The sequence below is a fragment of the Natator depressus genome, chromosome 1 (assembly GCF_965152275.1).
Source record: "Natator depressus isolate rNatDep1 chromosome 1, rNatDep2.hap1, whole genome shotgun sequence".
In the NCBI taxonomy this organism is placed as follows: Eukaryota; Metazoa; Chordata; order Testudines; family Cheloniidae; genus Natator; species Natator depressus.
Window position 1 is genome coordinate 37,765,602 of NC_134234.1, and position 24,539 is coordinate 37,790,140.

At 43.1% G+C, this 24,539-nt stretch overlaps 1 protein-coding gene across 1 annotated transcript in view; it reads left to right on the forward strand.

Annotated features, from left to right (window-relative positions):
- The window catches only part of DDX10 (DEAD-box helicase 10), a 336,928-nt gene that overhangs the window by 231,675 nt on the left and 80,714 nt on the right, over positions 1-24,539 (forward strand). Inside the window, exon 16 of the mRNA XM_074957670.1 lies at positions 7,264-7,320. Within this exon, the coding sequence (XP_074813771.1) occupies positions 7,264-7,320 (57 nt within the window). The remainder of the gene's footprint in view (positions 1-7,263; positions 7,321-24,539) is intronic.

The following is a 24,539-nucleotide window of genomic DNA, read 5'->3' on the forward strand; positions in this document are numbered from 1 at the left end:
TGTTTACCTGGTGTCAGAGCAGCAGAGCCTCTGGCCAGAGTGGTCACCTAGGCACTGTGGGATATCCTCTGGAGGATAAAAGCTGTGTAAACTGGAAGAACGTGTCTTCACTTGCACATCACTGCAAAAGTATCACTGGCAAGAACTGTACGCCTCTCGAGGAGGTGGTTTTCTGTTTATGGTGAAACTTCTGAGGGACTTTTTGCACTTTTGCGCTTAAATGGCAAGTGTAGACATGACCTAGTGTTTGTATAAGCTCCTCATCTGGAATAAAAGTTTACCCTATAAGGGGCAAGCAGTTGGGTACAAATGGAGACTCCAGGGAGACATGATTTCTACAACCACTATTGGGGAGAAAGTTTTTGAATCAAATTGTGATGCTCTGCAGCTTTAACTGACAATCTCATGCTGCTGTGTTATGAAGTTATGATATACAGATATTGGCAATAAAAATGAATGCCATACTCAATAACAGGATCTGCCTTTATGTATGCCTTTTCAGTTCGAAATTTGCAATATTAGGGAACAGTAGAGCTGTATCAGATAAGAAGTCAGCTAGTAGGCCAGGAGCATATGTAATGAAGTATTTGTACATTGAAACGTAATTTTCTGTTTTCCTGCTACTAATAAATTTGATGTTCATTGCTGAATTATATGCTAGTCTTCCAAGTAATGATTTATAGCATGATAGAACCTTGCATTCTTACTATGTATTATGAAAATGCAAACTCCAAGAAAAGCCAGATTCTTCTGCTGCTTGTAGAAAATTCTAAAAATTAAAGTGTCAGAGACCTTAGTGATTCATGAATCTCTACAGATACAGGCTTATCTATAAAATGAGAATTAACTGACATGGAATAAATTTGATTATCATTGGCTAAATCTACATTTGCTTGGTTGCCTTTTCCAGCTATCTTACAATATGTTGTCCACGTCTATTCCCGTCCTTCCATTCTTCCTTTCTAGCAGAATGTAATTTAAATGCAAGGAAGGGAGGTCTGGTGGGTTAAAACACCATACTGGGATTTAGAAGATCTGGATTCCATTTTCTGGCTCCTGCCATAGAGTTCCTTTGTCACCTTAGAGAAGTTATTTCATTTCTGTCTGTCTTCACTGTTGTATAATACTGGTGGTGTTTACTTTCTCCCACCCGTTGTCTTATCATTTAGAGTAGCTCTTTGCAGAAGAGACTGTTTCTTGCTCTGTGCCGAGAAGAATGGGCCCTCAATCTCAGATATGGCCCTGATTCAGAAAAGCATTACATTGCTACTCAGGACAGCATAGTTGACTTTCATGGAATTTATTCAGATACTTAAAGTTAAGTGTGTGCTTAAGCACTGTCCTGAATAAGGATGCTTTCCTGAACTGAGGCCTAAATTAATAATCTTGTCCATCTATTTCCCTCATCTGTCAAAGAGGAACGGATTCCTTACTTTTTCCCACAAAGTAAAATTATATTTCCAATACTTGTTAAGGTGCTGATGGCAGCAATTCTCTTCATACAAAGCTTCCCCTCTAGTTTTGCATGCTATTGCTTTTATCTTCTGCTCCCTCTGACTTCTAATTCCACTCCTACTAATGATGCTATCCTTTTCCCTCTCCACTGTTTTTATAAAGTATCCTATACATTATGTTGTCATCTGTCCTCTCTAATGCATTATCTCAACCCTGTGCCTTCTCAGCCCTTTCTTTGCATTCTACTGCTATAGCTCCCTTGAATATGAACTTCTGCTTTCATCTCAACCTGATTCTGTGGCCAATGTTGAGCCGCTGTCTCTTCCGTATACAGTAGAATTTTCCTCTCTTGAAACGTCTATGCTGTTCATTTTCAAAACTCTTCTGTCCTGCTGTGGAATATCAGTCATCTCACTTTCCCAGCTCCCTGTTAATATCACTCTAGTCTCTTCCACCTTCTTTTCAAGGTAACATTTTAAAGGGAGCAGGTAGTTTTATCATAGAACTGAGAAAGTGACATGCCAGAGCCAGGAATGCATAACAAAATAGTTTGGAAATAGGACTGGAAAAGGTGGAAAACTTAATACGTGCTTCGTAGCAAGTTCTGCCTATGAAAAATACTGATATTGAAAAGAACCACAGAGTTGGGTTGCTGGAAAAGCAAGAAATAACATATACTGCTGCAGAACTGATGGGGAAGGGCGAAAGGTAGAAAATCTGCTCTGCTCCTTCTGGATTAGTTTTAGAATTCACTTATGTGGGTTTTTCCAGTGGTTTCCTCCTTTCTTTACCCAAGTCTATAATATTACTGGGTTTTCTGCATATAATAAATTAAGATGGTTGATTTTTTTAATGGATAAGTAATTCAGATAACTGCAAAATTTAAAATTTTAGAAAGTTTATATTTAACAGAGGAAACATTTTCTGTTGTATTTCATATTGCCAAAAATTTGGAAGAAGCCAAGACTTTATCATAAATACCACTGTATACACTAATTATTAGGGTGTATTGAATCATGGTCCCTACTATGATGATATAATTCAGTGCTGGCGTCAGTATCCTGTTTGAAAACTGCTCCCTGAATTAGCTATTTGCATAAGGTCCCCAAACCTTCTCCCCCCCCCCGCCCCCACACACCCACACCTTGCATAAAGCTCCTTGTCCTGGTTCTCTTGCTCATCTGTGAATGGAGTGAGCCTCCTCAACAATTGCCTTTACTTCTGTTTCCCTCCTGTGGTAAAACTGAGTTCCCCAGTTACCATGAATCCTACTATCCCAGTGTCCGTAGAAGAAAATTATTACTAACAAATTTAAAATCCCTCTAAGACTTCAAGAAATAGTCCCACTTCTTAAAACTCTTAAACAGGTCTCATTTTCTTTCTGTAAAATGCATGACACATAAAGAATACAAGATGGATTTCTGAGACTAAAGGTAAAACAGGTAATTATAGGCCTGTCAGTCTGACATGGATCCTGGGCAAGATAATAGAGCGGCTCAATTAATAAAGAATTAAAGGAGGGTGATAGAATTAATGCAAATCAATATGAGTTTATGGAAAATAGATCCTGTCAAACTAACGTGATTTTTTTTTTTTTGAGATTACAAGTTTGGTTGATAAAGATAATGTTGATGTAATTTACTTAGACTTTGATAAGGGGTTTGACTTGGTACCACATGACGTTTTGAGTACAAAACTAGAAAGCTATAAAATGAACGTGGCACACATTAAATGGATTAAAAGCTGGCTAACTAATAGGTCTCAAAATTTACTTGTTAACGGGGAATCGCCATCAAATAGATGTGTTCCAGTGGGGTCCCGCAGGGATTGATTCTTGGTCCTATGCTGTTTAATGTTTTTATTAATCACATGGAAGAGAAAAACATCATGATACAAAAATGGAGGGAGTGGTAAATAATGGAGAGGACAGGTCACCGATACAGAGGTAGGTGGATGGCTTGGTAAGCTTCAGCTACATTTAGGAAAGAAAAATCAAATGCACAACTACGAAATGGGGAATAACTGGCAGTTAACCATGAAACTGTGACAAATGGTAAAAGTGTTGCAGCATTCTAACCATAAAGGTTTTGGTGACGGCAAAATTATTCTTCAAATACTCCATCCATTTGACAGATCAGTTTGGTTGACAATATACAGTATGTTAGTGATTTACCTTTCCCTGCATAAGCAGGAGGTTTTCTATGGTTTTTTCCTCCTCCCCACCTTAATAATAATAAAAAAAAACAAATAGCCAGCTCTTTCAAGTTCCAACGTAGAGAGGGCATGAATCAGGAGCATCAAACTCTTACCTCATTTTCAGTTTTTAAAAGAATCTTTTCTCTTATTTGATGGGGATCGCTCTGGCCTGATGTGGCACAGCACCAGGACTGCAGGAGCTTTCATGTTCTCATTTGTGGCAGGAACTTCCAGGTTTGGCCTTCTCTCTATTTAAAAGTTTTGCCTCTTTCGCTATGCCAGCCAGCACAGTTATACCCATATAAAAGTGCTGGTGCCAGTACAGGTAAGTGAAATAAACTATGCTGTCACAAGTTCGTCTATGCCAGTATACCAGCATCTCTACTAGGGCTTTGACTGGCGTATAATTGTCAGAAGAAAAAAAGTGTTGCACCTCTGACCAACAGAGTTATTCCAATAAAATATTTGGCCAGGCCTTAGGGATGTCTACACAGCTTTCTGGCACAAGCCTCCCGGCCTGGGTCGACAAACTGGAGCTAGCACAGCTCGCAGTAGCACATTTCACAGTAGCCCTCTAAAAATAGTGTAACAAACCAGTGAGTGAGAAAGGAATAAAACTTTAATAAAACAAACAGGAGAGCGTCTCGGGTGAACTGTTGCACACAGCCATTCTGCTGTGAGTGGCAGAAGCAACCCCTGCCTCCAGGGCACATCTCCTTCCAAATTCCTATGCTCATAATACGGTCCCTTATGAGGGAGCGTCTATAAATTATAATTTCAACAAACATATCTCTACAGACAGCACTCTGAAATGGCGGCTTGGGTTGGAGCTTGGCCTCTAAAGTTTTGGGAGGGGGGTAGGCTTCAGAGCCTGAACTCCAGCCTGAGCTGCAACTGCCATGGGCCGTCTGTACAGCTATTTTCAGAGCATTAGCGTGAACCTTGCTAGCTGAAGTCTGTCAGCCCTGGTTGGGAGGCTCACTTAAAAATGCTGTCTAGACATACCCTTAGTGTCTCACCCAAACTGGTCAGTATAGGCTTTCATACTACAGAGTAGAGGTCTACTTGGGCCTAATTTTAAAGCCCAACCCCACTGCAACCCGAGAATGTCAAGTAATTTTCAGACCCAACCCGACATTTCCCCCCAAACCTGGGTCAGTGACACTGCTGCCGCTTCATCCTTGGGGGTTACTGCTCCCTGTGCCTGCGAACCATCTCTGGTTATCTCTGGCCTGTGGAGTCAGTGAGGTGGCAGCTGCAGTCTCTGATCCTGCTGACCTTGCTGTGCGGTGGAGTGAGAGGTGCTGCAACTCGTCAACACGCTCACTCCGCGGCATACAGAACACAGCGGGATGGTCACGGCCAGCAGCAGCAAGGCATGTAGCAACTGCCATGTCGACCCTACAGGCAGGCAAAGGTGATCTGAGCCTACCTGAGCAGATTAGGTGGTTTTCAGATCTGGCTTGACCTGAATCCGACACTTGTAGTTGGGTCCCGCTGCTTTGGGTCAGGTTGCAAGGCTCTAGTCCAGAAAGAAGGCACTTGCTGTGCTTATCCCATGAACTGGACATATCAGAGAAACTTTATATGGTGGGAAGAACTAAAAAAAAACCTGATTTGGATGTATTCCTCATGCTGGTTAAAAATAAACAAACTAGACATATTAAAAAATTACCAGCAAAGAGCACCATCTGGCTCAATTTGTCTGCTCCCTGTTTGTGGTCAGAGTCATAGTTACTTGTTTTGTTGACTGAATTTCACTGCTGCTTCACTCCTGCTGGCATTGCAGAGCCAGTTCATCTATGGAAGGAGGAGCTGCTTTTTATTTTGGCTCATGCAGCAACACAATCGTTAATGCTGGGAAAATCAAGAAAGAGAGAATACAGCAATGGAGAATGGACATTAGGAGGAAAAATAGTGCCCAAACCAATGATGCAAACAGGCAGGCGATACTGGCAGTAGAATGACTGTACCCAAATCGGGCGAGGAATCTGGGTGAAGCCAAGCAGAAATAACTAAGATGTTTGTACACCAGTGCAAGGAGCTGGGTAACAAAATGGAGGAACTAGAACTACTGATTCAGGAAGTGAAACAAGGGTAACAGACACATAGTGGAATAGTAGTCATGACTGGAGTACAGGTATGGACGGGTATGTGCTGTTCAGGAATTACAGAAATAAAGGTAAAGGGATGAAGTAGCAGTGTATATTAATGATGAGGTAGACTGTAAAGAAATTAGAAGTGCTGGAAGCAGTAGGGGTGAAAAACCTAACTGGCTTCAAAACTGAGCTTGATAAGTTTATGGAGGGGATAGTATGATGAAACTGCCTATGATGGCATGTAGCCAATCTGTGCTTGCTGGTGATGGGACACTAGTTGGAGAGGGCTCTGAGTTACCACAGAGAATTCTTTCCCAGGTGTCTGGTTGGTGGGTCTTGCCAAAGTGCTTAGGATCCAACTGATTGCTGTATTTAGGTTCAGGAAGAAATTTTTCCCAGGGTCAGATTGGGAGAAACCCTGGGAGAGTTTCGCCTTCCTCTGCAGCATTGGGCATGGGTCACTTGCAGGTTTAAACAAGAGTAAATGGTGGATTCTCTGTAACTTGAAATCTTTAAATCATGATTTGAGGACTTCAGTAGTTCAGCCAGAGGTTAGGGGTCTATTACTGGAGTGGATGGGTGAGGTTTCATGGCCTGCAATGTGCAGGAGGTCAGACTAGATGATCATGATGGCCCCTTCTGGCCTTAAAGTCTGTAAGTCTATTCCACTGCAGAGTCTGTTAATGGTGGTTCTGTGGAGGCCAGGAAGAACACAACTTGACTGAGGACCCAAGTGTCTTTAGCAGTGCTCACTGTTGCGAAAACTATCATTTTACTTGTAAACTGCGATTTCCTGTGAGGTCAATGAGAAACCATAAACATGGAACTTGACAATGCCATGTTAGTGTTTTAAGTGCAATAACCTGTTAAAAATACTATCAGAATACTTAATTGCATCATTTCTTAAAACAGTGGCTTTCAACTTTTCCAGACTATTGTACCCCTTTCAGGAGTCTGATTTGTCTTATGTACCCCCAAGTTTTACCTCACTTGAAAAGTACTTGCTTACAGAATCAGACATAAAAAACCAAACGTGTCAGCACATTATTACTGAACAATTGCTTACTTTCTCATTTTTACCATGGAATGTAAATATTGTACTTACATTTCAGTGTACTGTATATAGAGCAGTATAAACAAGTCACTGTATTGAAATTTTAGTTTATACTGATTTGGCTAGTGCTTTTTATATAGCTTGTTGTAAACCTAGGCAAATATCTAGAGGAGTTGATGTACCCCCGGAAGACCTCTGCAAACAGCTGCCTTAAAAGATTCATGTTGTCTTTTTGGGATGATTAAGGTTTTAATCTGCACTAAGTTTAATCTTCCCTGGCAGGACAAAGGTGAATGAATAGTGCCTCAGTCAGACATGTATTCATTGTTTTTATTCTACCGCCACACACAGTAGGAATGAGTTAAACAGGGTAGTTCAACTTTTTAAATTATTTTACTCTTTGAAGATAAAATGGGAGTATGACTTTAAAATTATAATGGATCTTGTTATTTCTCACAGGAGAAAAGGCTGAGAGAAAAGGAAGCAAGAAGAGAAGCCAGGAGGAAAAGCGAGAAGGTAAGGCTTTTTATTGTTTTGATAGACCAGTGATTATAGTTCTGGAACTGGAATTTAAATACTGCTCTTCTTTCTCTCATTAAACAGTTTTTTACTTGATTATTTTTTCCAGGATTTCCCTAATGCAATAGCATTTTAAAGAATTTTATTTGCTTGTCATTTTCATCCCCACACTCTTGCTTTGTTTTGGTGTGACAGCTAGTGGTGGTACCGTACTAAGTGGAGGAAACAAATGTATTTGTTGCCCATTGATGATGCAAAGTTACTTGTTTTTATTTTCTCCTGTTCTGATTTTCTCTTTCTTCAGTTTTATTCTATTCCCAGAGCATTCTTTGGGAGAGGCGTTCACTTTATTCTGTATATCAAGCCAGTTGCAGTTTTTAAGATGTAATGTGATGTCATCTGATTATTGTATGCTTGTGTATGCCTATGGCTCTGCATGCATCATGGCAACCTGTAAGATTTGCAGTGAGGTTTCATTTAGCCTTCATGTTACAAAATTCACAAAGAATTTTCTGTGTTTAAATTGAAATTTATTGTATGAAGACCCTTTGAAGTAGTTATGAGCGTATAGTATATGTATAGTTACAATTTTGTATTGGCATATTTAGTATTGTGTATGGTTTGGCTTGTGCTGACCTGAGGAAATTCTGTTACAATGATTTTCCAGAATACTGTACAAGCCCAGTAATGTGTGTCATTTCTCATACTGTATCTCATTATGCTATGCCTGAATAGTCATGATTTGTTCTTGGCAGTTATCACAGATCAGACTCCCTTGAGTAAACCCATAATGTTCTCTGTCAGATTTTTCCAAGCTGGCTATGGCACTTGGAGTACAAGTCTGAGATGATAACTCATGTTGTTGTTCTGAAGTGGGAAGTAATTACTGTATAAGATGAAAAGCCTGGTTATGCTGAGTATTAAGTATTGCTCCATCTTCAAAGACAGCTTGAAAGGAGAGCTCTCAGCATCATGGACTTCTAAATCAGAGAGTAGACTTTTTTTGCATGCAATTTAAAATATAAATATGCACATTTTTAAGTGTAAATGTGGAAGGCTGGAAGGGAAATTACTTTACAGAATCAACAATTAGCAAAATGTAAATATATGAATAAAGTTTTGATCCTAATCAAGGTATTTAACATTTATGAATACTGTATTGCTTTTTTAATTCTGCACCTTCTTAAGGCATAAAAAGGAAATCCATGATATTTCAAAAGACAAAAAATGCAGGCTCTACCACCCACTTTGAGTTATTTATGTAGTGCTATAGAGATTTATGGCACTGTCCAATATCGATTAAATATCAGTCCCTGCTCTGAAGACCTTACAGGATAAAAGTGTAAGGTGTTATCATTCTTCTCTCAGGTCTGTATTGTGTTTATATCTTAAATGCTATGAAGCATTTGCACCAGTCCTGTTTCTCATGGCCTTCGCTGTGTGTGTGCGTGTATGCATAGCGAGTCTCTTAAAATCCATTTCTAAGTTTTAAACATTGCAAGTTGTTCTGATCCTGGATTTCTCTATTTTAGTGACTGTAGTAAATTTGAATACCCAGAATTTGCATAGGTGTTCTCGCACTTGCGTACGGTGGACACCACCTTTTACAATGTGTCTGGTGGACCAGTGATTCCCAGACTTTTTACTAAGGCAACCCACCAGCTGCTGTTTGTATTTGAATGCAAACCTGTGTTAGCTGTGAAAGATTCTAGTGCTGCCAGTACTTCTAGGAGGTTTTAGGTAGAGGGAAGCTTCCATTGAAACTATTCTCAGCCTGAATCTTTCCCCCCTACCCTTGGAAAGTCCGCTGCTGTTTCTGAGGTGTGACTGTTTGAGTGAGCTGCTTTTTTTTTTCTTTTCTGTCAACAGTGTTTCTTCTTTATAAGTCTGTTGCAACCACCATCTGTGCAGTAGCTTCTAAAACTGGCATAGCTCTGTTGCATAAGCAAAAGTTTTAGTTTTAAGTACACAAGGGATGTTTTTTGTTAGTGCTGTGTGCAGTGGAGTCATGTCACTTCCATGGCTCTCACTGAAAATATCTTGGCATTGACCTACTGAAGAGAAAATGCTTCCAGTGTGTCATAAATATAAAGGGAAGGGTAAACCCCTTTAAAATCCCTGCTGGCCAGAGGAAAAATCCTCTCACCTGTAAAGGGTTAAGAAGCTAAAGGTAACCTCGCTGGCACCTGACCAAAATGACCAGTGAGGAGACAAGATACTTTCAAAAGCTGGGAGGAGGGAGAAAAACAAAGGGTCTGTGTCTGTCGGTATGCTGCTTTTGCCGGGGACAGAACAGGAATGGAGTCTTAGAACTTAGTAAGTAATCTAGCTAGGTATGTGTTAGATTATGATTTCTTTAAATGGCTGAGAAAATAGCTGTGCTGAATAGAATGAATATTTCTGTCTGTGTCTTTTTTGTAACTTAAGGTTTTGCCTACAGGGATTCTCTATGTTTTGAATCTAATTACCCTGTAGGGTATGCACCATCCTGATTTTACAGAGGTGATTCTTTTTTACTTCCATTAAAAGTCTTCTTGTAAGGAAACTGAATGCTTTTTCATTGTTCTCAGATCCAAGGGTTTGGGTCTGTGGTCACCTATGCAAATTGGTGAGGATTTTTACCAAACCTTCCCCAGGAAGTGGGGTGCAAGGGTTAGGAGGATTTTGGGGGGAAAGACGTGTCCAAACTACGTTTTTTCAGGAACCCAGATAAAGTTTGGTGGTGGCAATGGAAGTCCAAGGGCAAAGGGTAAAATCGTTTGTACCTTGGGGAAGTTTTAACCTAAGCTGGTAAAAAGTAAGCTTAGGAGGTTTTCATGCAGGTCCCCACATCTGTACCCTAGAGTTCAGAGTGGGGAAGGAACCTGGACACAGTGGGATAGGCTGACAACTTGGAGCCTGGATTCTCAGTCTGGAAAGTGAAAGGAAGTAGCAGATAATGTATAAAGACGGTAGGTCCAGCCAGGCTGTCAGGATCCTGAGGAATTAATTTAGAATGTCCCCTAGTCCAGAAAATTTCACAGAGGAAGCAACATCATCTGAAGCTTTTCACACTTCACACGAGGTCAGGCTCAAGCAGCCCTGTGTGGACTCTCAGATTTAAAATACTAGGGGAAAAAAACAGACATACACTGTTGAAAAAGGAACTTCAGTTTAAAAACATATGTGCTGCTTAGATCGGGTTCTCGTGCTTACGTACTATGGACGCTACCTTTTACAATATGTCTTGTGGACCAGTGATTTCCAAACTTTTTACTAAGGCAACCCAACGGCTGCATTTTGTTGGGCAACCTTACCATAGGCAGAGCTACCAGCTCCACCAATAATGAATGCGTAAATGCACACGCACAAAAGGAACTAGTTTATCAGGAAGATTCCTCGTTTCTTAAAGCTCACCTTTGTCCGGCTTGTCCTCGTCTATCCCTCCACGAACGCAAGTTGACGCCACACCATTCCGTTTTGTTGCGAGTTCTTTCCATTTCTGGCCAAAGAGTTTTTTGTCATGGGATCAGCGCAGGGCATTTTGGGTCTCCCAGTGGTTGCTTGTGGTCTCTGGGGATCCAGTCACTGATGTGCATTGTCCGCCTATTGTCTTGCCTGCGGACTAAAGCTATTTTAGAAAAATTCAGTACATGTGACCTTTATCTGCTTTAAGCGCACCAGCTGCCAGGATCAAATGAAAGACCCGAACTAGGCTTTTGTAATCACTTCACAGCTATGAGTCCGTTATGTGGAAGAGTAATTTGCATGTCTTCACCTTTTTTTTCTCACCAGCATGCATGTAATTCAGTTGTGAAATTCACTCTTAAAAATGAATGTAGATAAATCCAAGAGATTAATTTATAATTGCTATATTTTAATTTGAGGAAAGTGTTTTAGCAGCACTTAGTACTGATAATATCACAGTATCCTGTCATACTTTTATTCACTACGCCAGAAATAAATGGGCAGTTGCTTTGTCTTTTGGCTGGCTGACTGTACACTGTGTTAAGTACATAATCAAAGAAGACAAAAAGGTGGAAAATACTGAGATGTTAGTAAATGTATTATTAACATAAATATACTGCTGTTATTACCATTAATATATATGTTGCACATTACTAGAAGCAAAAACTAAGACACTACATTTTGATAGTCTATCATAGGACCCTTTTTTAAAAAAAAGTCTTTTAAACTTCAGATGAGACCTAAAATCCAAGGTCCTGACGATTTGTGGTTATTAAAGATCCCAAGGAACAGCAGGGTTAGCTGCAATGAAACCACTTTGGAAATTTCTCTTCTGCTGCTTGCTCTGTTTAGTGAGTTAAGCATTCTAGTTCTCATGGCTTAGCACAATGCCAGGTTTCTAGTGCTGCGAGAAAGTGGTTTTAAGAACGATTGTTGAAATATGAAATAGTTATGAAAACATGAACCTTTGAAGAATTTTCCATGGGGGCTCAGAGAGGTCTCAGGGAGAGAAGAGACTGGACCCGGAGTCCAGATAGTTTTATTTCGTGCCTCAGTCCCTGACCTACCGTGTGATTTCAGGAAACTCACGTCACCTCTTGATTATTTAGATTATTGGTTCTTTGCAGTATGGACTGTCTTATTGTGTGTTTGTACAGAGAGTAGCTCTACAGAACTCCAGATACGATTTTCTTGCCATAATACAGATAATGAAGACTGGTCCTTTAAGAAGGCATCATCATTCTCCAGAAAGAGGCTGGGCATTAGCTGGCAGCAGCACTAGGGAGCAGGGAGACTGAAGAACCAGAATAGGAGTTCAGGGTCAGATGTCCCCAGACACCCTTGTAACAGCCCCATAGTGACAATGACCTTTTGCAGGGCTTGCGTTAACTATTAAAACGGAACCACAGAACTCAGCTGCCATTCAGTACATAAGTTTTTGGCTCGTGCAACTGAAACTTATTGATTCTCAGTCATTCTGAAAGCAGTCTTGCTAAGCGTTAGGCAGTGATCTCACTATGTTCATGTTCTCGGCAGGTTGTATTGAGATTGTCATACTCTGCTTTATTAAAATGTCTGACAAGTGTTGAGGGTTTGATTGAGGATGGTGTTAGTAACTTCTGTGTATACTTGGCCATCAATTCTGTGTGTGCCCTGCAGAACGAATAAGACGGTAAGTGTATCAAGGCTGATACTTTGTGGTTTTTTCCCCCTCTAGGTAAGAATGAGTGACAAGGTCAAGTCATTGGACTAAGCTAAAGGGAGTGGAATGTTATCCAGGAAGAACACTAAATTGTGGTCTGGCCATCTCCTTTTAATATAGGAGTGACATCCAGGCTTTCACTCGTTGTAGACTCTCTTTCACAGGAATGAATTACTGCTGAATAATTTCAAAGCATTATATGCAGATTGGCATCAGCATCAAGATAGTAAATATGAATCTGCTTTTTCCACCACCTTTTTTCCTCCTGCCAACACATTTGCAAGTCCCAGAGGAATTCCACTCCTGTAAGTGTGTGAGGCTTTTGGATCTTCTTCCAAGATTATCTCAGAGAGCAATGGAGAACAGAATCTTACCGCATTCTCTTTAAATGTTGGCAAGGGTCTTGGTGGAAGAACATGGGCAAAATGCACCCAAATCATCAGGAGACAGATATTTAATGGAGAAGGAAAAGTGGCAGATTTAAACATAAACATCTGGATAGGGCACTTTGCTGCAGGGTGCACTAGAACCCTCTACCTTGTACTGCTACTTCCTCTGCCTTATGTGCCATATTCTGCTGGGATTTTAACAAGAGGAACACAGGGAGCCCTGCCTCTTCTCCTTCTGCACCTTTGCTTCTACCCCTCCTCTCCAAATGATCTGACGTGATCAGTCTGTTGTGCCTCAGAGCCCTTCGTGCTAAATTGCAAAATTCAAATGCAGGGAAAGGGAGAGGGGTCTTACTTGTCAGGCCAACCCCCATCCCCACATGCAGGGGCTCCTTTGGTGAATGATCTCAGGTGATCTCAGATTAGTATCACAGATCAAAATTGATTTAATACAATTATCTTCATGATAGGTCTACTCTGTGAATGTAGGTTGTAATGTTTCACATTACATACTTGTGGCTTGCAGATTTTCATTTAATGTCTTAGGGTATGTCTGCACTACGAAATTAGGTCAAATTTATAGAAGTCGGTTTTTTAGAAATCGTTTTTATATAGTCGATTGTGTGTGTCCCCACACAAAATGCTCTAAGTGCATTAAGCGCATTAATTTGGTGGAGTGCTTCCACAGTACCGAGGCTAGTGTCGACTTCCGGAGCGTTGCACTGTGGGTAGCTATCGCACAGTTCCCGCAGTCTCCGCCGCCCATTGGAATTCTGGGTTGAGATCCCAATGCCTAATGGGGCAAAAACATTGTCGCAGGTGGTTCTGGGTACATGTCGTCAGGCCCTCCCTCCTTCCCTCCGTGAAAGCAATGGCAGACAATCGTTTCATGCCTTTTATCCTGAGTTACCTGTGCAGACGCCATACCACGGCAAGCATGGAGCCCGCTCAGCTCACTGTCACCGTACGTCTCCTGGGTGCTGGCAGACGCGGTACTACATTGCTACACAGCAGCAGCCCATTGCCTTGTGGCAGCAGACGGTGCAATAGATCTGATAACCATCGTCATCATGTCCGAGGTGATCCTGGCCACCTCGGTAAGGTCTGTCAGGAGCGCCTGGGCAGACATGGGCTCAGGGACTAAAATAGGAGTGACTCGACCAGGTCATTCTCTTTAATCCTGCCGGCAGTCCTATTGCACCATCTTCTGGCGAGCAGGCAGGAGATGAGGATGGCTAGCAGTCCTACTGCACTGTCTGCTGCCAGCCAAAGATGTAAAAGATAGATGGAGTGGATCAAAACAAGAAATAGACCAGATTTGTTTTGTATTCATTTGCTCTCCCCTCCTTCCCTCTGTGAAATCAACAGCCGACAATTGTTTTGGTGAGGTCTGTCAGGGGCACCTTGAAAACTTGAATGGAGATTCAGTCTTGCCTGAAATACCGGGGGGAGGGATAGGTCAGTGGGTTGAGCATTGGCCTGCTAAACCCAGGGTTTTGAGTTCAATCCTTGAGGGGGCCATTCTGTGTGACAGTTGTTTTTTTTCTCTTTGATGTAAAGCCACCCCCTTTGTTGATTTTAATTTCCTGTAAGCCAACCCTGTAACCCATGTCGTCAGTCGCCCCTCCCTCCATCAGAGCAATGGCAGACAATCGTTCCGTGCCTTTTTTCTGTGCAGACGCCAGACCACGGCAAGCATGGAGCCTGCTCAGATCACTTTGGCAATTAGGAGCACATTAAACACCACGCGCATGATCCAGCAGTATATGCAGCACCAGAACCTGGCAAAGCGATACCAGGTGAGTAGGTGATGTCAGCGTGGTGACAAGAGTGATGAGGACATGGACACAGACTTCTCTCAAAGCACGGGCCCTGGCAATGTGGGCATCATGGTGTTAATGGGGCAGACTCATGAGGTAGAACGCCGATTCTGGGCCCAGGAAACAAGCGCAGACTGGTGGGACTGGATAGTGTTGCAGGTCTGGAACAATTCCCAGTGGCTGCGAAACTTTTGCATGCGTAAGGGCACTTTCATGGAACTTTGTGACTTGCTTTCCCCTGCCCTGAGGTGCAAGAATACCAAGATGAGAGCAGCCCTCACAGTTGAGAAGCGAGTGGCAGTAGCCCTGTGGAAGCTTGCAACGCCAGACAGCTACCGGTCAGTCGGGAATCAATTTGGAGTGAGCAAATCTACTGTGGGGGTTGCTGTGATGCAAGTAGCCAACACAATCAAAGATCTGCTGATATCAAGGGTAGTGACCCTGGGAAACGTGCAGGTCATAGTGGATGGCTTTGCTGCAATGGGATTCCCTAACAGTGGTGGGGCCATAGACAGAACCCATATCCCTATCTTGGCACCGGAGCACCAAGCCGGCGAGTACATAAACCGCAAGGGGTACTTTTCGATAGTGCTGCAAGCACTGGTGGATCACAAGGGACGTTTCACCAACATCAACGTGGGATGCCCGGGAAAGGTACATGACGCTCGTATCTTCAGGAACTCTGGTCTGTTTCAAAAGCTGCAGGAAGGGACTTTATTCCCAGACCAGAAAATAACCGTTGGGGATGTTGAAATGCCTATAGTTATCCTCAGGGACACAGCCTACCCCTTAATGCCATGGCTCATGAAGCCGTACACAGGCAGCCTGGACAATAGTCAGGAGCTGTTCAACTACAGGCTGAGCAAGTGCAGAATGGTGGTAGAATGTGCATTTGGACATTTAAAAGTGCGCTGGTGCAGTTTACTGACTCTGTTAGACCCCAGGAAAACCAATATTCCCACTAAAAAGAAAAGGAGTACTTGTGGCACCTTAGAGACTAACAAATTTATTTGAGCATAAGCTTTCGTGAGCTACAGCTCACTTCATCAGATGCAAATATTCCCACTGTTATTACTGCTTGCTCCACAATATCTGTGAGAGTAAGGGGGAGACGTTTATGGCAGGGTGGGAGGTTGAGGCAAATCGCCTGGCCGTTGGTTATGCGCAGCCAGACACCCAGGGCGGTTAGAAGAGCACAGGAGGGCGCGGTGCGCATCAGAGAAGCTTTGAAAACCAGTTTCATGACTGGACAGGCTACGGTGTGAAAGTTCTGTTTGTTTCTTCTTGATGAACCCCCCGCCCCCCTTGGTTCACTCTACTTCCTTGTAAGCTAACCCCCTCCCGTCCTCTCTTCGATCGCCGCTTGCAGAGGCAATAAAGTCATTGTTGCTTCACATTCATGCATTCTTTATTAATTCATCACGCAAATAGGAGGATAACTGCCAAGGCAGCCCGGGAGGGGTGGTGGAGGAGGGAAGGACAAGGCCACACAGCACTTTAAAACTTATTTTATGCCAGCCTTCTGTTTTTTGGGCAATCCTCTGGGGTGGAGTGGCTGGGTGGCCGGAGGCCCCCCCACCGCGTTCTTGGGCGTCTGGGTGAGGAGGCTATGGAACTTGGGGAGGAGGGCGGTTGGTTACACAGGGGCTGTAGCAGCGATCTGTGCTCCTGCTGCCTTTCCTGCAGCTCAGTCATACGCTGGAGCATATTAGTTTGATCCTCCAGCAGCTTCAGCATTGAATCCTGCCTCCTCTCATCATGCTGCCACCACCTATCAGCTTCAGCCCTCTCTTCAGCCTGCCACCTCTCCTCCTGGTCATTTTGTGCTTTCCTGTACCCTGACATTGTCTGCCTCCACGCATTCGTCTGTGCTCTGTCAGTGTGGGAGGACAGCATGAGGTCAGAGAACATTTCATCACGAGTGCGGGTTTTTTTTGTTTTTTTTTTTTTGCCTTCTAATCTTCGCTAGCCTCTGGGTGGGTTCGCGGGGTACTGGGTCCAGGTCCAGGGTGAGAAACAGTTCCTGGCTGTCGGGAAAACCGTTTTCTCCGCTTGCTTGCTGTGAGCTATCTACAACTTCATCATCATCATCTTCCTCATCCCCAAAACCTGCTTCCGTGTTGCCTCCATCTCCATTGAAGGAGTCAAACAACATGACTGGGGTAGTGGTGGCTGAACCCCCTAAAATGACATGCAGCTCGTCATAGAAGCGGCATGTTTGGGGCTCTGACCCGGAGCGGCCGTTTGCCTCTCTGGCTTTCTGGTAGGCTTGCCTCAGCTCCTTAAGTTTCACACGGCACTGCTTCGGGTCCCTGTTATGGCCTCTGTCCTTCATGCCCTGGGAGATTTTGACAAATGTTTTAGCATTTTGAAAACTGGAACAGAGTTCTGATAGCACGGATTCCTCTCCCCATACAGCGATCAGATCCCGTACCTGCCGTTCGGTCCATGCTGGAGCTCTTTTGCAATTCTGGGACTCCATCATGGTCACCTCTGCTGATGAGCTCTGCATGGTCACCTCTGCTGATGAGCTCTGCACTTACCTGCAGCTTGCCATGCTGGCCAAACAGGAGATTGAAATTCAAAAGTTTGTGGGCCTTTTCCTGTCTACCTGGCCCGTGCATCTGAGTTGAGAGTGCTGTCCAGAGCGGTCACAGTGGAGCACTCTGGGATAGCTCCCGGAGGCCAATACCGTCTAATTGCGTCCACAGTACCCCAAATTCAACCCGGCAAGGCCGATTTCAGCGCTAATCCCCTTGTTGGGGGTGGAGTAAGGAAATCAGTTTTAAGAGCCCTTTAAGTCAAAAAAAAAAAAAAAAAAGGGCTTCGTCGTGTGGACGGGTGCAGGGTTAAATCGATTTAACGCTGCTAAATTCGACCTCAACTCCTAGTGTAGACCAGAGCATAGTACTTTCTACTTTCAAATCCAGGGTAAAAAAGCATCTGTTTTGTCCTCCAGCTGCTGTTTTCCTTTGTTTCAATTGCCTGGATTGCAGTTTTTTGGGAAGCTTCTGATGAAGACCCAATATGTATTTGCAAGTAGAGGAGAAACAGCAAGTCTTCTTCTATTTGTTAATGGGTGAGGGAGAGCGAAAGATTACATCAACAAACTACTTTCCCCTTTCCTATAGTTATAGTGTGCAACATTGTAAAAACCTCTCAGTGGACCTCTGGTTTATCTGACATTCTTAAAGCAGGCCTTGTTTCAAAATTTCTTTCAGTGTTTGTGAATTAACAAAACTTCATTTGGATGGAAATTTCTTTAAATCTTTGCAGCAGAAATCTCATAGCAGTTCCATTACCATTTTAATGCCAATACTTTTCACTTGTTTGTTTAATGTTGTGTAAAATTATGTACAAAAATGACTGGCTTTGAATGCAGAACACCTCACCAATTACATAAAACTCTTATGCAGGTTTCATATTCATCCTTCTTTTGTTGTTTGTTTTTAAGTGATTTCTTCAGGTTTGGTGGATTGAGTAGTATGTTGGCACCATCCTAGACTTCACTGCTCAGCTGTGGCGCTTTCAACACATTACAGAACAAATTGAGATGTTTGCATGTATTCCAGAATTATAATATTTTGGCATTAAGCAAAGCCTCAATATTTTTAAATTAAAACTTTGGGTTATCAAAAATTATGAGACTGTGAAACAAAATAAACATGGTGCCAACATATGCACATATTCTGTGTTCCTTTTGAATATTGTGGGTTTTGTTAAGATTTATTTGGAATATATGGTTAAAATCACCTGTTGGTGGTTGAAACAGTGTTCTTTTAATTCAGGCATTAAGGGCTGGGTTGGCACCTTTCAATCCAGCCTGAGTAAGTGTCAATGAGTAGCTGAGTAGTCTCAAGAGGGGACGGGAAGCAAATAGTGACTCAGTCACCATTTGGGTTCTGGTTTCTCCGCTCTTGGGGATAATAAGTTGACCCAGCCCTTTTCCCGAAGAGCTTACTTCCCCCTTCATGCCAGCTGGAGTAGAGTCAAGGCCAGAGGTGGAAGTGGCTGGGGGGTACGGGCCCGTACGCAGCTAATGTTAAAGCGCTTTAATGTCGCTACCCCTTTTGCCCTCCTCCCCCGTTGTTGGCGGCCCTACCGACAGGGCTGCTGACTGGGGGGGCAAAGAGGGCAACTGCCTTGGGGCCTGGCGATTTAAAAGGGCCCTGGGCTCCTGGCGGATGTTACCACAACAGCAGCCGGAACTCCAGGCCCTTTAAATTGCTGCTGGAGCCCCGGCCTGGGCTGTGCAGTAGGGCTGGCTGCAGGAGGCTGACCCTAGCCCTGCCCCTTTTGCCCAAAGCCCCGCCCCTTCTACCCAAGGCCTCGCCCCTTCCGGGGCCCCAGAGCCAGACATCCGTACTGGTAAGTCTTTTCTCATACTTTCATCCCTGGTCAAGGCACTTCTCATTTTCTGCCCACCTGCACAGCAGAGGGAGTTACAACCCAGCAGCAGTTACTTTCTCCCCCTCCCTGCAGGATCTGGCAATGTGCACTGTATGCAGGAGAAGTTCTGTAGCCTGTGTTATAGAGGTTCTATGGCCTGGTGTGACCTGGGGTCGCTACCACCTGCCCATAGCATACAGAAGCCTTGTTTGTGCCTGCCGGGTTCCGCTCCCCAACTCCACAGCAACATAGGCCCACCCCTCTGGGACTAGCCAGGCCCAGCAGTTTCTCTACAGGATAGCAATAAGCACGCTCCAACCTACATCCTCCTGGATTCTCCAGACCTTGGTCCCCTGGAAATGCACAGTATTCACAGTTGCTCCTTCCAAAGAAACAGTACACCCCAACTTACCAGTTTCACCTCAGATCACTGTTGTGCTTAATACACAGCACTTAGATCTGTTTATAATGAAATCAAGAATAAGTTTATTTAACAAAGCACAGATATTCAAGTCATAGCAAGTAGAAGTTTTGGAAACAAATGAATATATATAAAATAGAATTGTAACTTACAATTTAAAGCCTCGACTTAATTAAGTAGCTACTCTTAGGTCCAGTAGAGTATTGCTCACCCAAAATCCTTGCAGCATTTTGCAGCCAGGATTGACTGTGATCCTCTTTTCATGAGACAGACACACTGACAACTTGCCTAGTGGGTGAAGAACTCAGTGTGTTCCTTTGCCTCCTATAGTATTGTGACAGATTTATGTTACCAATCTGCCTGGGGCTTCAGGTGATCGGGCTAAGGCTGCAGGATCTTTAGCGGAGGAGATGAAGGAGCACACCAAGTGACTAAGTTTAAAGCTTTATTAACCAAATAACAGCGTTTAGTGCTGGGCGCGCCCCACATCACCCAGAGGGAGGAGGAAAGCGTTAGTAAACCCTAACCTAATTTTATACTAACACATGCACAACGCAAGGCTGGCCAAGCCTGAGTGTAACGTAAAAAGAAGAGGGGAGGAAGGGTAGAGGAGAGTTCTGCCCTGTGCACAGGTCGTCTAGGGTTCGCTGTAGATCTCCGACTTGCTTCAGCTCTCGGGAGGGTTTTAAGCCCTGGGTTCTTCTGGGGGCGTTTTCATCCAGGGACCTTCGCCCCCCCCAACCCCCCATGCTCTCGGTATCAGTCCGAACCGGTCTTCCACGGCTCCCTTAGTTTCCCCAAAACACACTGGTCTCAGGGTCGCGAGACTGTTGTTTTTCAACTAACTGGACTTCGCAATCTTACTGGTTTTGCAAACCCCTTCAGTTCTGTCTGGCTCAGTTCTCCTTTCTCACGGCTGGCTGGAGTTGAGATACAGGCTAGGCTTCTGGCTGTTTGGCAGCAGAGAGCTTGTTTGTGTGTGCTAGCCTTGGGCTGCAGTTTCATTCTTTATTTTCGGGCCTAGCTGGATCATCAAGTTAACCCGTTCCTTTCTCCCTTTCTTCTCCTTCGGCCTCTTGTAACCTTCAAAGGAATCTTCCATTCCACTCTCACACCTTTAACCCTTCCCAAGATACTTCCCAATGCATATAAAGGCGTTAGCAATATACAATGCTAGTGCTTACCCAGGGGACCCCATGGGCGGGGAGGGGGCATTTTATTGTGACAGTATACAAGTCCCACCCTTTGTCTTCATTCACAAACAGGACACTTCCCCCCTATACTGTTTTATTTTTTCCTGTGGATTTTCTCTCTTGCAGATGTCACAACCTTTTGACTAGCTCCTGGTTCAGTATGCAAATAGGCCTTCATTGTTAGGCAGACTATATACAATAACTTATGACCAGACAGGGAGAAAAGCATCTGTTAACTCCTTCCTGAAAGGAACATGTCCGGGTCATGTCACTTCCTGGTGACCTGCTTTAACTCCAAGACCGTAAGAGCATAATTTGCAGTATAGATACATAACTTCTTAAATATTTTCCATACATACATTTTGCAACGATCACCAGTTGGCTACTTGCTCTCAGTAGAGACCTTAAATGCCGCCCTCTGAACCATTATGCATATATATGATCGAGGAGATCTCTGGGAACCCTATACAACCCCTGTGCACTCTGCTAGTTGACATCCAGAGGTCCCTGGGTCACACCTATGCTATACAGGTCCAACTAAATGATCACAGTGGTTCCTTTTGGCCTTGGAGTCTGTGAATCTGTACTTGAATGTATAACGTATCTATGTGTGTGCAAGAAACTAAAGGGAACTCTCAGAGCACTGCTTATTGTTAAATGAAATGCAAACACATACAGTCAGAAGCAAAGATGTCTGCTACATTTTAGTGTGAGTTCCTTCTCAACATTGGTTGATTTTCATGCTAATTATACAGCATCTGTCTGTAGCCATAAACCAGTCAAGGATGGAATGTTGGTCTTTATTTTATATTTCCACCTTTTGGCTGTTTTTGCCTCAACTTGAATAGTGATTTGAGTATTAATAAAATAAACTTTTTACTGTCATTTAATAGATTTGTAAGGTGCTAGTTTATACAATGGACTAATGTGATAGTCTTTCATTTTTGGGACTTTTTTTTAAGTTGGATGTGCCTAGTTTAACTATAATTAGCATGTGCAGTTACTGCAGCTGTGTACAAATTTGATGTGCATTTTGCTTGCCGAATTTACTGAGGAATCTGGCCTCTGGAAACTAGCAAGAACCTCAGTAAGTTCAGTCATTTGTTCGCTGTCCAATTAGGCACAATTTAGCCTGGTTGATGCTCTGCTCAAGACAGGCCCAGGACTTGAGAGTGAAGGAATGGTTTTTGACTTGGCTGTGAAAGGAAGTGGGCAGTATGTGTCTCTGACCAATGCCAGGCTCAAGCTAGTACTGTTAGTTCATCACTTACATTTGTACTGTATTCACACTCAAATTTTAAATACTATAGAAAGAGACATCTTATGATTTAAAGTCAGTTACTTTTTTTAAAATTACTTTTATCCCCTTTTGAATTTCAGAATATCAATGTGCTGGCTTAGCATGTGACGGTGTTAAATGAGTGGTTCTTTAGAAAATTATTCATAGTGATTTGCTGTTTGAGAAGCTCAGTGTTATATGGTTAACTGACTCATTAATATTGTTTAGCCACCTGCATTTGAAAATCCTCTACCTTAATACCACAAGTTTTTAAAGCGGTAATATTTTCCCTATCTGTTGCATTCAGAAAGCAAATTCCACATACATTTCTAGGAGCAGGTCAAAGCGTTGCTTCTGACTGTGATTTTTGTGCTAAATGCACCACGCTCCTTGTAACTTTTCCCCAGTATTATAAATTAGAGTAGGGCCTGAATTGGAAACCTCAGACTTGAGCACCCCAAATGTTGAGCATGTTTGAAATCTGAAACTAGATCCAGATCTAATTGTCTAGTGTCTACAGCAGCTTTTACACAAAACTCTTCTATATGAAGTTTGAACGCTTCCTTTATGACTAGAATATGAGTTACTGTCCCAGTCAGAGAATAGCAGTATATTCTCATGTTATGGGTGATATGCATTTGTACAGCACCCAACACAATGAAGCTTAAATCCTGATTTGTGTCTCTAGGCTCTATAGTAATACAGATAATACAATATTATGTATATACAGTAGTTGTTCTTCGAAGAGGGGCTCAACCAAAACCCCCATGAGGCTCTCAATTTTGCAGTTTGAACTCACCTCTGGTATTCTTTTGAGCAACCCACCGCCTGGCTTCCCACATCTGTACTGAATTTATTTAGATCATAGGATCTTCCATCCGGTTCCTGTCTTATCCGTGTACAAATCTCATGAATGCACCTCAAAGGTGCTGTGTAAAAATAAATAATTGCCAGATGAGGTATGGTAATCTTTTAGATGTTTTTGTTACTGTCCAATTCTTCACCCACTAAGGAAACAGTGCAAGTTTTAAATCAGACTCCTCTAGTTGCTCGACTTCATCTTCTGTTAACATTTTTGGAATATGTAGCTTGCATTCCTAGTTAGCCTACTGTCAAGATCCTCTGCAGTTGCACTTATTACTAGCTATGAAAGCAGTTCCTTTACAATCAGCAATCAGAATACTATTATCTCCATGCTGGTTGATAATACCATAGTTGCCAACATTTGGAAACTTTTCCAGTGGCAGTTTTCAAAATAATCCAGGGTCATGTAGTCATCAAGATCCCAGCTGCCACAGAGATGTGTGTGCATTCAGTTGAATTTTTAAGGGTCTTTAAAAAAAAAAAAAAAAAAAAAAAAGTCTTAATCAGGCCCTCAAAACTGTTGTTCAGACCTGTTTTCAAATATCTGCTCTCCTACCAGCACAAAAAGCCATTAATTCCTTTACCCAATATATCGCATTTGGTGGCTCATCAGTCCCAATGATTCAACGGTGTAAAGGCCTCATATTAAAGCAGCAAAACAAAATTATTGATAAGAGAACCCCAAAAGTAAAGTGACTAGCATATAAAAAGATGTGGTTATTTAGGCCTCATGACCCTCCCCAGAACAACCACGGACATCTCACCTGTTGTATATCTTGTGGGGGAAGCTTAGGGTATGTCTACACTGCAATTAGAAACTGACTCAGGCTCATGGAGCTCGGGCTGTGGGGCTGTTTAATTGCGGTGTAGACATTCCAGCTCAGGATGGAGCCCAAGCTTTGGGACCCTCCCACCTCACAGGATCCTTGTGCTTGGGCTCCAGCGTGAGTCTGGACATCTACACTGCACTTAAACAACCTCACAACCTGAGGCCTGCTAGCCCTAGTCAGCTAGCATAGGCCAGCCACCAGTGTCTAATTGAAGTGTAGTGGCTTGCTGTCCCCATTTGGTGGTGGTAGCTCTAGCCATAAGGTCTACATCTTCCACCCTGTTCAATCTGCCTCTGCCTCTTTTTTGGCCTTCAATGGAATTTCCTCCTCTCTCCCTTCCTTTTTCCCCCACTCTGCCACTTGAGCTAATGGAGGAAATGACAGCAGTAGTAGGTGGCTCTTCTCTATGTAGACCACCACTAGAGGGGGGTGGGACACTTTGTCAGCAGGTGGAGGGAGAGGGAGAATCCACCCTCCTGTAGTTTCTTCATCCCAATACTTGATTCTTCACAAGGAGATGAACTCAAGCTGCTGTTGGCTCTGGTTGACTGCCTTCTTGCCTGTGCAAACTTAACAACAGTGGAGAACAGTGGGAGAAAAGGGGAAGAGGCAGACTGGAAGCTAGCATTAGAAAGTGCAGAGGGATAAAGTTTTTCCGGTATGAGCTTCTCTGCAGACACTGGTAAAAAGGACAAACATCCTGGACTTTCCTGCCTGTACATATATTTATGTGTATATTTATTTTATTGGGGTGTGTAAGCCTGGCCCTACTGGATAAACGGCAGTCTGCCTAAGATGTTACTCCCCAGTGTTCCCGGGGGACTGCAATAGGAGATTTATCCTATTACACACACAATGTCATTAAAGGAACCATCATTACTG